This window comes from Hemiscyllium ocellatum, chromosome 5, assembly GCF_020745735.1.
Source record: "Hemiscyllium ocellatum isolate sHemOce1 chromosome 5, sHemOce1.pat.X.cur, whole genome shotgun sequence".
NCBI classification, from domain to species: Eukaryota; Metazoa; Chordata; class Chondrichthyes; order Orectolobiformes; family Hemiscylliidae; genus Hemiscyllium; species Hemiscyllium ocellatum.
Genome location: NC_083405.1, coordinates 92,251,084 through 92,265,605, shown reverse-complemented (window position 1 = coordinate 92,265,605; position 14,522 = coordinate 92,251,084). Strand labels below are relative to the sequence as shown.

Here is a 14,522-nt window from a genome sequence, read left to right as displayed (position 1 = left end):
TCCAGTGACTCTTGAAAGGTCTGAACCAATGCCTCCACTATTTCCTCAGCCACCTCTCTCAGAACTCTAGGGTGTATCCCATCGGGGCCAGGAGATTTATCAATTTTAAGACTTTTTAACTTTTCTAGCACTATCTCTTTCGTAACGGCAACCATACTCAACTCAGCCCTGTGACTCCCTTTAATTGTTGGGATATCACTCATGTCTTCCACTGTGAAAACTGACGCAAAGTACTTGTTAAGTTCTCCTGCTATTTCCTTATCTCCCATCACTAGGCTTCCTGCATCAGTTTGAAGTGGCCCAATGTCTACTTTTGCCTGTCGTTTGTTTTTTATGTATTGAAAGAAACTTGTACTACCATTTCTAATATTACTGGCTAGCCTACCTTCATATTTGATCCCCTCATTTCTTATTACACTCTTTGTTATCCTCTGTTTGTTTTTGTAGCCTTCCCAATCTTCTGATTTCCCACTGTTCTTAGCCACTTTATAGGATCTCTCTTTTCCTTTAATACATTTCCAAATCACACTGAAGCATCTTTGTATCATCCTCACAATTTACCTTCTCACCCAGCTTTGTGTCATCTTCACCTTTGAAATATTGCATTTTGTTCCCTCATCTAAATCATTAAATGCATTATGAATAATTGGATTCCATGAACTGATCTGACAATAATCAATTAAACACTGGCTTCCATTGAGGAAAATAAACCCGTTTTTCCCAGGCTTTGTTTCCTGTCTGCCAACCCATTCTCTCTTCATGCCCACACATCACTGACGCACCCCATTCAGGGCTAATTCTTGTGTTTGGAGCTTCCTATTCCCATGTACTTCCCCTGCAGCTCAAACCAATGACCTTTGATTCCATTGAAACCAGAATCCATCTAGCTCCAAGTTGATATAAATTGTAAAAAGGTGAGACTACAACAGGCCCCTAAGGGACTCCACTTATGGCATTCCGCTGATCACAAAGACTCCGTTATGTACTCCTTGCTTCCTGCTTGACAGCCTGTTCATGCTGATCCCCTTCACTGAACATTTATTTTCTGCAGTAACCTTTGGTGTGGCATTATATCAAATATTTCTGGAAATCTATGCACAGTATATCTACGACCTCCCTTTTATCTAGAATATGTGCTACTCCTTCAGAGAATCCTACTAAATCAGTTCAACATGATAAAATCAAAGTACCTTTGACCTTTACTGATTACCTTATGTTTTTCTACGTGGGGAGCTATAATCTCTCCATTGATCAATTTATGCCTTTCCCACACCAAAAGCTTTTTGTTTGCTGCCTCCATCCCTTTTTGAACAGCGGGGTCATGTTTGCTACTTTACAGTTTGATGGTAGCTGAAAAATTTTGGAAAAGCCGTGCAAACACATTTTCAAGTTCATTAGTCAGTTCTTTTACAACCAATGTATGAGTTCCATCTAGACGCAGAGATTTGTCAGCTCACAGCTCCATCAGTTACTTTGTAATTGTACTTCTGTACATTCCTTCTCTGTCTTCCACCACCCGACTTAAAGCCTTTACTATTTCTTTTGTAGTTTGTAGTGAAGACAGAAGTAAAATATTTGAAACAAAAACAGAAATTGCTGGAAAATCTTATTATATCTGGCAGCATCTGTGGAGAAAGATCAGAGTTTACCTTGCAGATCCAGTGACCCTTCTTCAGAAGCATTTGTTAATTTCATCTGCCATTTCCTTATTATCGACTATTAACTCCCTACTGACACTCTCCAGAGGACCATTGTTTACTTTTTTCCTTTTTAAATACCTGTGGAAACACTTGCTTTCTGTTTTGACAATCCTACCTAGTTTTGTCACATATTCTAATTTCTTTCTCCTGGTTTATATATTAGTCATTCTCTGCCATTCTTTATATTCTGATCTGAACTGCAACTCATCATTGTGTATTTACCTCTGCAAAAAAAATTAAATTCCAATTCCTCAGGCACGCCCTGACTTCTGCAAATTCATGTTGGCTTTCTCTGATCAGCTGAAAAAATTCAGTGTTCAGTCACCCTATCCTCAATTATAGACTTGAATAATTTACTGACAGCAGATGTCAAAATAATTGGTCTATAGTTCCCTAGTTTCCCTTTATTACCCTTTTGTAAGTAGCAGACTGACAGGCTCAATTTTCCAATTTAAACAAACAGTTTCCAAATTGAGAGAACTTTGGAAGATAATAATTAGGGCATTGCAATATTCTTGCCTACTTCCTTTAAAGCTGCATGATATAAACTCTTTTCGACCTTGAAACCATTGATTTCTTCATTACTGTTATTTTGCTTAATACTAACTTTGTTGAATTCCTGTTCTTGTTCATTACAAGCTTCCTTGGGATGTTTGACAGTTTTCCTGTGCTGGCTACAAGTAGTTTTCTTTAGCACATTCACCATTTCCTTATTTTCATTGACAGTATCGTTGTTAATATTGCTCCAGATCATCCCCCCTTTCCCTAGTGCAACCACTATTTCTTTTGTTCTGACATCTGTTTCTTTTCACACTCCCTTTTCATAGAGTAGAATTGCGACAGTGCAGAAAGAAGCCATTTGGCCCATTGAGTCCACACGGACCCCCCAAATAGTATCCCACTCAACACTAGCTCCCCACCCTATCCCAGTAAACACACATTTACCATGGCTAATCAATCCAGCCTGCACATCCCTGGACACTATGGGGTGGCACGGTGGCACAGGGGGTGGCACGGTGGCACATTTGGGGCGGCATGGTGGCACAGTGGTTAGCACTGCTGCCTCACAGCGCCAGAGACCCGGGTTCAATTCCCACCTCAGGCGACTAACTGTGTGGAGTTTGCACGTTCTCCCCGTGTCTGCGTGGGTTTCCTCGGGTGCTCTGGTTTCCTCCTACAGTCCAAAGATGTGCGGGTCAGGTAAATGGACAATTTAGCGTAGCCAATAGTGTTAGGTAAGGGGTAAATGTAGGAGTATGGGTGGGTTGTGCTTCGGCGGGTCGGTGTGGACTTGTTGGGCCGAAGGGCCTGTTTCCACACTGTAAGTAATCTAATCTAATCTAATCTAATTTACCAAAACTAGTCCACATAATCTTCACTTTTTGAATTGTGGGAGAAGACCAGAGCTCTCACAGACATGGGGAGAACATGCAGTCTCCACATAGACACTCACCCAAGTGTGTGCCTTGAACCCAAGCTCCTGGTGCTGTGAGGCAGCAATGCTAACCACTGAGCCACTGTGCTGCCCATTTTGTAATGGAATATCTTTTTGTCATCCTTCGTTCTTTGCGGCTTTGCAATTCTCCTCCATCTGTGTTAGTTTTTACATTTTGTTATGCTTTTGATTTTAACTTATTTTTGATAATTATCTCTCGTATGTGGCTTACATTTTTGTGCAAGTAGAGTTCTTGTCTCTTGTGGTGTTAACAGGTTCTGTATCATGAATTAATTTTTGAAAGGTTCTTGCAGATTTTCTGTCATTTTGCCCATTAACAGATTGCCCAGTTACTGTCTTATTCCATTGATGTCAGCCATTTCTAAATCTACAATCCTGTTGTGGTCCAGCATTAACTCTGTTTCTGTGAATAGGCTTTAAGCGTGTTATAATCAGGCCCTTCAGCAAATTGCATTTCTTGCTTTTGAGCTCTGTGTTAAACTCGATCCTCCTGTGATCACGTTTAGTTTTTAGCTTACACGTCATTAAGATGCTAACTAAATCTCATTTATTACTCATTAGTAAATCGAATGGAATGTGCCCTCTTATTGATTCTTGGGCATACTATTGTACATACTGACATTCACCATTTTCTAACGTGTGCTTAGCTGCTATCCCAAGCTAGAATGCCTGCAGATTGTTCTCCAAGTCTTGCCATCTTGACCTACATTAGCTCAAGGTTTCCCAGTTCCTCCAGTTTAGATAACTCGCCTTTGTCTTTACATCTGGGAAGGGCTTAAAACATAATGCTCTAAAATGGATAATTTGTGAAAATTATGAAATCAATAATAGCTATCTGACAATAGGGCATAAAGGAATCTTCAGATTTATCCCAGGGATCAATGAGCAGGTTTTTTTTTGTATGAAGTCATTGAAATATTTGACGTATGCAGAGAAACTTTGATTATCCGAAGGACACAAACTGGGAGTATTTCCGTCGGTTGATCAAACGCTGGATAACATAGTTAGCCAAGCATCAGAACCTTGCGATCGTGTTCGGATAATCCAAAATTCAATTAATTGAATGCTGGATAATTGAGGTTCCTCTGAATGGATTTGTTGAAGACAGTTGACAAAGGTACACGCAAAAGACCTGTTAGCAAAATGAAAGCCTGCTGGATCAAAAACAGCATGTCAGTGAAATTTTGTCAGGGGCTGCAGTTGGGATCACTTCTGTTTTTAAATTATATTAATGAACTAGACTTGGATATGCAAGGCCATAATTTCAATGTTTGCAAATGGGATAGTGTATGTTGAAATATTATAATGCGATGGATGTTAGGAGACTCCAAGAGGACAGAGACAACTGTAAAAAAATAGGATTAGGGCTTAGTCATATTCCTGGCAGATGAAACTTTATACAAAGTGCAAGTGAAGAGCTACGTTTTGGGAAGAGGAATGAATATAGAAATAATTAGTTCAATTTTAAAGAAGGTGCAGGAACGAGGAGGCCTGGAGCGAATGTTCAGTAATCCTTGAGCATGGCACGACACCATGAGAAAACTGTTTAAAATCTTGTGGAATCTTAGGCTTTGTAATTTGAGGCAAATGGAATATGAAGGTAGACAGGCAGGAAACTTGAAGAACACAGTAGGCCAGGCAGCGTCAGGCACTGGAGAAGTCGACATTTTGGGTGTAACCCTTTAGGACTGGGTGTGGGTGTAAGGGGAACTGCAGAGAAAGGGGGTAGCGGTGCAGGATGGTGAAGTGGAGATAGGTAGAGGGTACGACCTGGTTGGTCAATGGGAGGAATGAATCCAGTTGATGGCAGGAAGCAGTGTCAGTGAGAGATAGGGGCTGCGAAGGGGGTCAGGGTAAGGGAAAGGAGGTTATTCGAAATGGAAGAGTCCTCAATGTTGAGTCCTCTGGGCTGTGGGCTACCGAGGCAGAAGGTGTTCCTCCAGTTTGCGGTTTGATTCATTGTGGCAAAGGAGGAGACCAAGATGGTCGTGTCGGAAAAGGAGTGGGAAGGGCAATTAAAAATGGGTGGTGACTGGGAGGTCTGGTTGGCCCTTCAGGCCTGGCTGAGATGCTCGGTGAACCGTTCTCTAAGTTTACGTTTGGTTTTCCCGATATAGAGAAGACCACATCGGGAGCACTGTATACTGTAAACTAGGTTGGAAGAGAGGCAGGTGAACCTCTGTCTCACCTGGACAGACTGTTTGGGGCCCTGAATGGAGGTGAGGGGGGTGGTGTATCAGCAGGTTTTGCATCTTTTCTGGTTGCAGGGGAAGGTACCGGAGGTTGGGTGGGGGGATGTAGTAGGGAGAATGGTGCAAACCAAGGATTGGTGAAGGGAATGATCCTTGTTGGAAGGCAGAGAGGGATGGGGAGGGGAAGAAGTTCTTGGTGGTGGGGTCTAGTTGGAGTTGGCAAAAATGCTTAAGGATGATGCATTGGGTGTGGAGACTGGTGGGATGGTTGGTGAGGACAAGGGGGACTCTATTGCTTTTGGGGGGGCCTTTAGAACAGTGGAACGTGGAATGGATGTTGTGCGGTGGAGGGCTGTATGGATGACAGAGGGAGCAAAAGATCAAAGTAGATGGACATCTGGGATGTTTGGGAGTGGAATGTTTCCAGATCTGAGCAGATGTGGTGTAGGTGGACGAATTTGCAGAACGGGATGGAGTTCTTGCAGGGTATTGGGTGAGAGGAGGCGTAGTCCAGATAATTGAGAGAGTCTGTGGGTTACTTATAAATGTCCACTGGAGACTGTCACCAGAGATGGAAATGGAGAGGTCAAGAAAGGGGAGGGAGGTGTCAGAGATGAACCATATGAATTTGAGGGTAGGGTGGAAGTTGTGGGCGAAGTTGATGAACTGCTCCAGTTCAGCCTGGGTGCAGGACACTGCACCGATGCAGTCATCGATGTAATGGCGAAAGGGTTGTCTTTGAAAGCAAGAAAGCAATGCTAAACCTTTAAAAATTGGCTGGACCTCATCTGAAGACCATTTTATTAATAACGTTTTAATACTATATTAATTTTGGATACTATACTTTAGGATTTATATTCAACCTTGAGAGTAGATGCAGAAAATAACTACTAAAGTTGTACTTCAGGGAATAAGAACTTCAGTTACGTGGAGGTATTGGAATACTGAATAGCAATTCAGCACCCAGGCTGAACTGGAGCAGTTCATCAACTTCGCCCACAACTTTCACCCCACCCTCAAATTCACATTGTCCATTTCTGACACCTCCCTCCCCTTTCTTGACCTCTCCATTTCCATCTCCGGTGACAGTCTCCAGATGGAGGGCTTTTGCCTGAAATGTTGATTTTCCTGCTCTTCGGATGCTGCCTGACCTATTCTTTTCCAGCACCACACTCTTGATTTTAATCTCCAGCATCTGCAGTACTCACTTCTGCCGTATTGGAATAGCTAGCTGTTCTCCTAAGGGAAATATATGTTTCAGAGGAAATTTGATAGAAGTATTCAAAATGAAGTAGGACAAATTGTTCTAGTTTGCAAAAGGGTGGGTAATCAGAACATACACTTAAGATATTTGATTTAAAGGAATCAGAGACAACATAAGGAAGGTTTTTTTAACATGATGAATTATGACGACCAAGAATGCAGTGGTCAAAAGGATGGTGGAAGCAAAGGTGCTAAGTCTTAAAATGTAATTGATTAAACACTTAAGGCAAAATATTTACAGGGTTAAGGGGAAAGAACAGGGAAATAGGATTGAACTGATAGTTTAAATCATGGAAGACTGAAAGGCCTCTTTCATTGCAGTATAATTTTCTGTTCGAAAAGAGGTATAGAAATAAAAAAATAAAGTCATTAAATTTGATATGCTCCTTTTAAGTTACATTTTCTTTACCTTCCAGGCCAAGTATAAAGAAGACTTTGAAAAGAACCGGGGAAGAGGATTTAGTATTGTGACTGACACTCCTGAACTGCAAAGATTAAAAAGAACTCAAGAGCAAATTAGTAATGTATGTAATGTTCTGTGTGAGAACATGCATGAGGACAATTTTTATTTCTTGTTTCGTGCATTAATTGTAGACAATGAAAATAGTATAGCTGTGTTAGGAGAGAATGATTGTATATATGTGTGTGCCTGTGTGTGGTGAAAATAGAATGCCTGGATATAGAATATGGAGTGAAATGGAGTGATTTTTTTTCCCAAACCCCCTCATTTTGTTTTTGTTGCAATGTACAATTTGCTCCACTAGAAACAAATGTGTTAATGTGTTCTTAGAAAGTGGGAATTGTTTTATTTCACATGGATTCTAGAAGCGCATGTGAGGCTGTGTGAATGTTTTGTGACATACACATGGACATGCACAAAAGTACACCATGCATCATATGAATGTGACCATCACAACTTTATTCAAATCAGAAAATGTTTAAAACTGCAATAATCTTGCCTTTTTTCAAAAGTTGTATTTACTCGTTTTCCCATCTCTTAATCTCTGAAGGTCTGTGCAGACTGAGGGGATGTTAGGCTTTCTTGATCTTCTACTTCCTGAATTAATTCAAGTTCAATACATCTTATGTTAAGTAAAGGTACTGATACACAATCTGTTCCTCTGTCTGTGCATTGTCTGTTGAAGACCACATGAATCATTGGAAATTTATTTCACCAAATTTTATTTTTAAATAATGTATTTGTATTTTTGAAAAACGTGAAATTCCAGTTGAGTTATTTTGCTTCCAAGTTTAAAAAATTGTCTTAAGATCAGATCAGAATTCTTGTGGTCTTTAAGAATTGTGTAAATGCAGTGGATCACTTAACTTAAGCTGCATGAACTAATAACATTAACATGGAAATGTTTGGCTGAGCACAATGGATTTTTCTGGTGTTTGCTATTACCAAGAATTGTTTTCACACCAACCTCAGGATCATAAAGGTACATTGACGGCACAATTAATCATTTTGAGTTGAACATTTTGAGTTTCACCAGTTAATTTTCAGTGCTTCTACAAAGACTAATGGACAGTGAAGAATATTGTGAAAAAGGTAGGCCTGTTTAAATTTGACCTTTTAAAAAGTTACATTATTTTCTACTTTAGACTAATTAGCAACCAAATACATCAAAAAATATTTTCTGCATCTCGAGTAAATAGTTTTATTTTCCTGGTTTGTTAACCAAAAAGCAACAAACCCCGAAGGCACAATTTGTGAAATATACTCTTAAAGTGATTTAATGTGTACTGAACATGGTGTGTACACAGAGCAAGGTAATCAATCATGTGAATAAACTTACATCTGCTTACCATTAAACCTCAGAAAATCTTTACAGTGTGGATTATGTTAGCACTTGTTAGTTGATCTTTGGTGAGTTAACTGAGTGAATAACCTATATTTGAAGGCTATAAAATGACATTAGCTGGACTTGGTAGTGTAAAGTGAATGTTGTATTTAGTGAGTTAATATGAGCAATTTCCTAATTCTTTTAAAGATATCAAAACTGCTGATTAAATTTGACACACTATTGCTGTTAGATGGTATAGCATGTTTTTTTGATAGTTTTTTTGCTTATTCACAGGATGAGGGCAATAAAATAATTTGTTTGATTTGAATGCACATGATTAATGTTCCTTGTAATGTGAAACTGGTTGTTTAGAAAGTCCATCATCTGTCTGCTGAGTATGGTAATATCTCAATATTTTCCTAATTTTACTTGCTTAAACTTAAAGTTCCTTCCCATAATTAGACCTATTTTGCATTATTTCAACAATGACTTAAGTTTATCTGAAATTATGCTCAACGTATTTAATAGGTGACTTTCTCTCAGCTTCCTCTGTGCTTCTTCCAAATAATGGGTAAGTTAAGAATTATGATTACCCTATTTTGGCTTTAATATATGTATTTTTGTGAGCTATTTTTCATCCATGATGGATTTCAGTGTTTTGAAATGAACTTTTTCCATGCATGTCAGTAGCAGGTATTTCAAGGCGCAATGTAGTATGGTTGTAATTTCTAGTCCTTTAGTATTATGTAAAGGTCAAAGAACAGCATATATCACCATTACAGATGTCTTGAAATATGACGGGCAGTGAACATAGAGTTATGATCAGTTTTATGTTGTAAATTGGTACCTGTGGAGATGGAAACAGAGTAAATGTTTCAAATTAATGTTTTTTTTTGTCAGAGCTGAGTGTTGCATTGAGTCCTCTCAGAGTATTTCATTGAGTTACCTACAGTCAATTAGGATTGAAAGAGGTGGAGTCATTGCATTAATCTGGAATCCAAACTCAGAGTGCAGAACTGAAAGGGAAAGTACTGTACATAAACTATTGGTACTGTATCAAGTGAGCTAGTATTCAGTCAATTATTTTGTATCAGCTATTATCTCTACCACAATAAATAACTTTAATTCTCCTTTGTATTTATGTGCCAATGCAATCCTGTAATTATTTTTCTTCATTGATGATGATACAGAAAGCGACTTTGTTTTGAATAGGAGAAAGCTGTAATCAGTAGACACCTAGTGAAAAGAAAAATGATAGTGCTACATGCATAACCTTTAAATTACTGGCAAGCTGCTGTGTCAAAATGTGTGCATCATTGAAATGCATTTGCCCTTCCATCCATCCCAAGACAGAATCTGTTTCAGATTTTCGAATGGGGACAGCATGAAGGTGAAATCATCTGTGGTGTTAATCCTGGATTGTTAACCTCTTGTAGACTAAGGAATTTAGCACTGGAAGCCATTTTGACCAGAGAAGTCCTTATTTTAGTAGAATCCTCAAAATTTGCAGTATTCCTGTTGGAATCACTTCATAAACAGAAAGTGATGGAATTGCACAACAGATTGAGTAACGTTTATGGAAAGAGAAATAATGGCTAATGTTTCAGGTTGATGCCCTTTTTATCAGAACTGTGAAAAGTTAGAGATATAATAGATTCTCAGCAAGGGGTGCGTGGAAAAAGGTCAGAGGAAGGCTTGTGATAGGGTGGAATATGGGAGAGATTGAATTTACCTATCTGCAGCCTGAGTAGGCAGGGTAAAAATGGCCCAATGGCCCATCGTTACATGAAGATAAAAACCAAACAGGAGTTACTTTTCTCCCACTTGAAGCTTTTGTTAAAGGTCTTTCTCTTTTAATACTAGCCAATGTTCACAAATTATTGGTACCTCGTAATAACATTAATCTAGGAAGCAATCATCAGAAACAACCTGAACCATCTGTTCTTCATTAGAATAACTTGTAAACCTGCCACAATATTTTGCTCCAGCTGTTTTTCCCCGGAAGTACTGCATACACCCCATCTCATAATTCAAGTGAAAACATTTGGCTGTTACATTAGAACAAAAGGACTGTATTAAGTTTGGAAATATATTTACTTAATGTAAATAAAACCATGGGGATGCCAGCTCAACAGTAGTGATCGCTAATTCTTTTTCCCATTAAGTTTTTGCATTTTGTTTTGCAGAAGAAATGCTTTTATTACTAATTTAACAGAGAGGATTGAAGAACTGAGCCGTACTGAATACCGTCATCTAAAGGAAAGATATCAGTGAGTTTATTGGTAATCTCTAATTCCAGTTGGTCAGACTTTGAGCATAATCATAACTGTATTTCATGATTGCACCAAAATAAACTTTGCATATACAGTATTTTTTATAAATGATTTTTGATACAAAAGTGTCAATTTATTCTAATAACGTTTTATAGAAAAATCTCAGTGAAATGTTACTGAGGTAAAGCAATGTCAAATTATTTATGTTGCAAAATCAATTGGTCAGTTCTCCAATCAACACATATGACTTAGCTTATGCATAAGTGTAAAAGTGTGAGCATACTGGGCCTTGATGCTGAACTTCATGTTCGAGGTGCTGTATGAGGAGTAACATAGAAGTTTTGTTTCAGTAACCAACTGGCAAATTATCTTTGGCCTGAGGGCAAATACAGGAGATTGGGGGTAGGAGGGGGTATTCTGCAATGTGGGATGTGACAGTTAGGCTTGTGGTGCATTCATAAATGATTGGGAGTTTGGGTTGGAGATGGGTTATGGAGCTTTTGTACTTACATGTGCACACAGTCAAATGGTGCTGGAGTTATTGGTAAAGGACATTTCTTGTTTGCCCTTTTAAATGTTCATAGGTTGCATTAGGAATTGGAAGCTGGCTTTTACTGTTGCAGGTTACTGTTCTTTTGGCAATAAAACACTACCTGAATAGAGTTATAGAGTCATAAAGATGTACAGCATGGAAACAGACCCTTCGGTCCAACCCGTCCATGCTATCCCAACCCAATCTAGTCCCACCTGCCAGCACCGGCCCGTATCCCTCCAAACTCTTCCTATTCATATATCCATCCAGATGCCTCTTAAATGTTGCAATTGTACCAACCTCCACCACATCCTCTGGCAGCTCATTCCATTCACGTACCACCCTCTGTGTGAAAGAGTTGTCCCTGAGATCTCTATTATATCTTTCCCCTCTCACCCTAAACCTATGACCTCTAGTTCTGGACTCCCAGACCCCAGGGAAAAGACTTTGCCTATTTATCATATCCATGCCCCTCATAATTTTGTAAATCTCTATAAGGTCTCCCCTCAGCCTCTGACGCTCCAGGGAAAATGGCCTCAGCCCGTTCAGCCTCTATCTATAGCACAAATCCTCCAACCCTGGCAACATCCTTGTAAATCTTTTCTGAACCCTTTCAAGTTTCACAACATCTTTCCGATAGGAAGGAGACCAGAATTGCATGCAATATTCCAACAGTGGTCTAACCAATGTCCTGTACAGCTGCAACATGACTTCCCAACTCCTGTACTCAATACTCTGACCAATAAAGGAAAGCATACCAAATGCCACCTTCACTATCCTATCTACCTGCGTCTCCACTTTCAAGGAGCTATGAATCTGCACTCCAAGGTGTCTTTGTTTAGCAACACTCCCTAGGACCTTGCCATTAAGTGTATAAGTCCTGCTAAGATTTACTTTCCCAAAATGCAGCACCTCGCATTTATCTGAATTAAACTCCATCTGCCACTTCTCAGCCCATTGGCCCATCTGGTCAAGATCCTGTTTTAATCTGAGGTAACCATCTCCTCATTCCTGATGAAGGGCTCTGGCCCGAAACGTCGAATTTTCTGTTCCTTGGATGCTGCCTAACCTGCTGTGCTTTAACCAGCAACACATTTTCAGCTCTAATCCTCCTCGCTGTCCACTACACCTCCAATTTTGGTGTCATCTGCAAACTTACTAACTGCATCTCTTATGCTCACATCCAAATCATTTATGAAAATGACAAAAAGTAGAGGGCCCAGCACCAATTCTTGTGGCACTCCACTGGTCACAGGCCTCCAGTCTGGAAAACAACCTTCCACCAGCACCCTCTGTCTTCTACCTTTGAGCCAGTTCTGTATCCAAATGACTAGTTCTCCCAGTATTCCATGAGATCTAACCTTGCTAATCAGTCTCCCATGGGGAACCTTGTTGAACGCCTTACTGAAGTCCATATAGATCACATCTACTGCTCTGCCCTCATCAATCTTCTTTGTTACTTCTTCAAAAAACTCAATCAATCAGCTTGCTGAGAAAGTGAATAGTGAACATTATTTTCCCCACTATTTATCTTGTGGGTTGTAATTGTAAGTTGTCTTTTTCAACAGACCAGAGGAACTCTTGATGCAAGACACAAGGATTTTTTTTTCAAATATGCAGATTCATTTTTGAAGACATTAGATTCGTCTAAGTGTTTATACTGGATCATATGAGGTTGTGGGTTGCTATCAGCCCAGTCAGGCAGTAAAAAAAAAGCTGAGGCCAGTTTGCTTGTTTCCTCACTGAGCAGGAGGAACTTCAGAAACGGATGACATTACCGATAGTAATACACAAAGGACAAGGTGATATGCAAAGGCAGATGTGCATTCTTACTGGAGGAGGGTTACCCACCAACTAGTGCAAACTATATAAAACCTGGTCAGGGCAACATCTCCTAGGAGTACAGAATACCTTTCTGAGTAGCTAACATTAGCACTGATACTTGGGAGCTTACATCAGTAGGAAGGCGAACATGTGGAACAATTCTTTTGATCAAAAATGAACTGGAATCAGAAAGTCATTTTGCCTTGAAGTGAATTCGTATGGAAATTAGAGGGAACAATTCTTTCTAATAAAAATAATACTTAATGTATTTTAAATTCCATTTCTATAATGCCCATTTAATTCAAATCCACATCGTGTTAATATCTAGTTTTGTGACAAATTGTGCTATGTGAGCTGGCAGCTGGTTGATTATAATTAATAAACAGAAGGTGTTTCAATACTGTTTATGTCTGATCATTTCAAACAACAAGGTTGGGGCTTATTCCTCTTTAACAGATCAAACTAGTTTAAGGCTATGTGAGCAGCAGTCACAGATCAGTAAGTTTTGAAAAATGGGAGTTAGAGAAGATGCTGCGAAAGGGATGCTATTGTCTAGCTTCACGTACTTGGAGCCATGTAGACTGTGTGCAATCGGGTTCTGCCTAGTACACCTGGAGAGCTCAAAATGTGCCAGTGATTAGATGCTGGAGTGCAGCCATGTGAAGCTTCAGTGAGATGTTGTATTGGGAAAAACAATCGAGTAACTGGGAGGTGAGGCACATCCCTAATTAGCAAATGGATTATTAGACTAATACCATTAAGGTGAATTGTGGTGGCTGTGGAAAACTTTGCTGATGAGGCCTATCATGCCTGAACAGCCAACGAACAAACTAATCTGTATATGGCACATGTGACTGACAGTCTTAGAGTGCTAAAATGCATGAGAAAACCCTTGAAGTCTTTGTGTTAAAAAGTGTTGAAAATGCAGCTTTCTGGTAAGCAGACAATTCCATATCAAGAGGTCAGTTTGACTTGAAAAGGACAAGTGATCAGGGTGTAGGCGGGATTCCGAAAGAAAAGTGAAAAGAATATCATAAGAATGCTAAGAAAATGCCTAATTTAAGTTGGGACACAACCGATCTCTGAATTGAATTTAAAATGTTTCAACAGCATTGAGAGCTATCATTTGTAGATTTAGGTACGTCCAATGTGGAAAAACAGCCAATAAGACTTGCTTGGCAACTGGAATCTAAGGACATTCAATTCTGCTCTCCCTCCTATAGGAAGGATGTTGTAAAACTTGAAACAGTTCAGAAAAGATTTACAAAATTGGAGGGTTTGAGCTGTATGGAGAGGCTGAATAGACTGGTGCTATTTTCCCTGGAGCGTCAAAGGCTGAGGGGTGACCTTATGAGGTTTATAAAATCATGAGGGGCATGGATAGGGTGAATAGCCAAGATCTTTTCACAGTGTTGGGGGGATTTAAAAACAAGAGGGCATAATGTGAGAGGTTTAATGTGAGAGGTGAAAGATTTAAAAGGGACCTGATGGGCAA

General features: G+C 39.6%; 1 protein-coding gene across 2 annotated transcripts in view; it reads left to right on the top strand.

Moving 5' to 3' along the window:
- The window catches only part of nebl (nebulette), a 332,169-nt gene that overhangs the window by 197,739 nt on the left and 119,908 nt on the right, over window positions 1-14,522 (top strand). For both annotated transcript variants that reach the window (XM_060825573.1, XM_060825572.1), the window contains exon 4: window positions 7,028-7,135. In XM_060825573.1, the coding sequence (XP_060681556.1) occupies window positions 7,028-7,135 (108 nt within the window). The remainder of the gene's footprint in view (window positions 1-7,027; window positions 7,136-14,522) is intronic.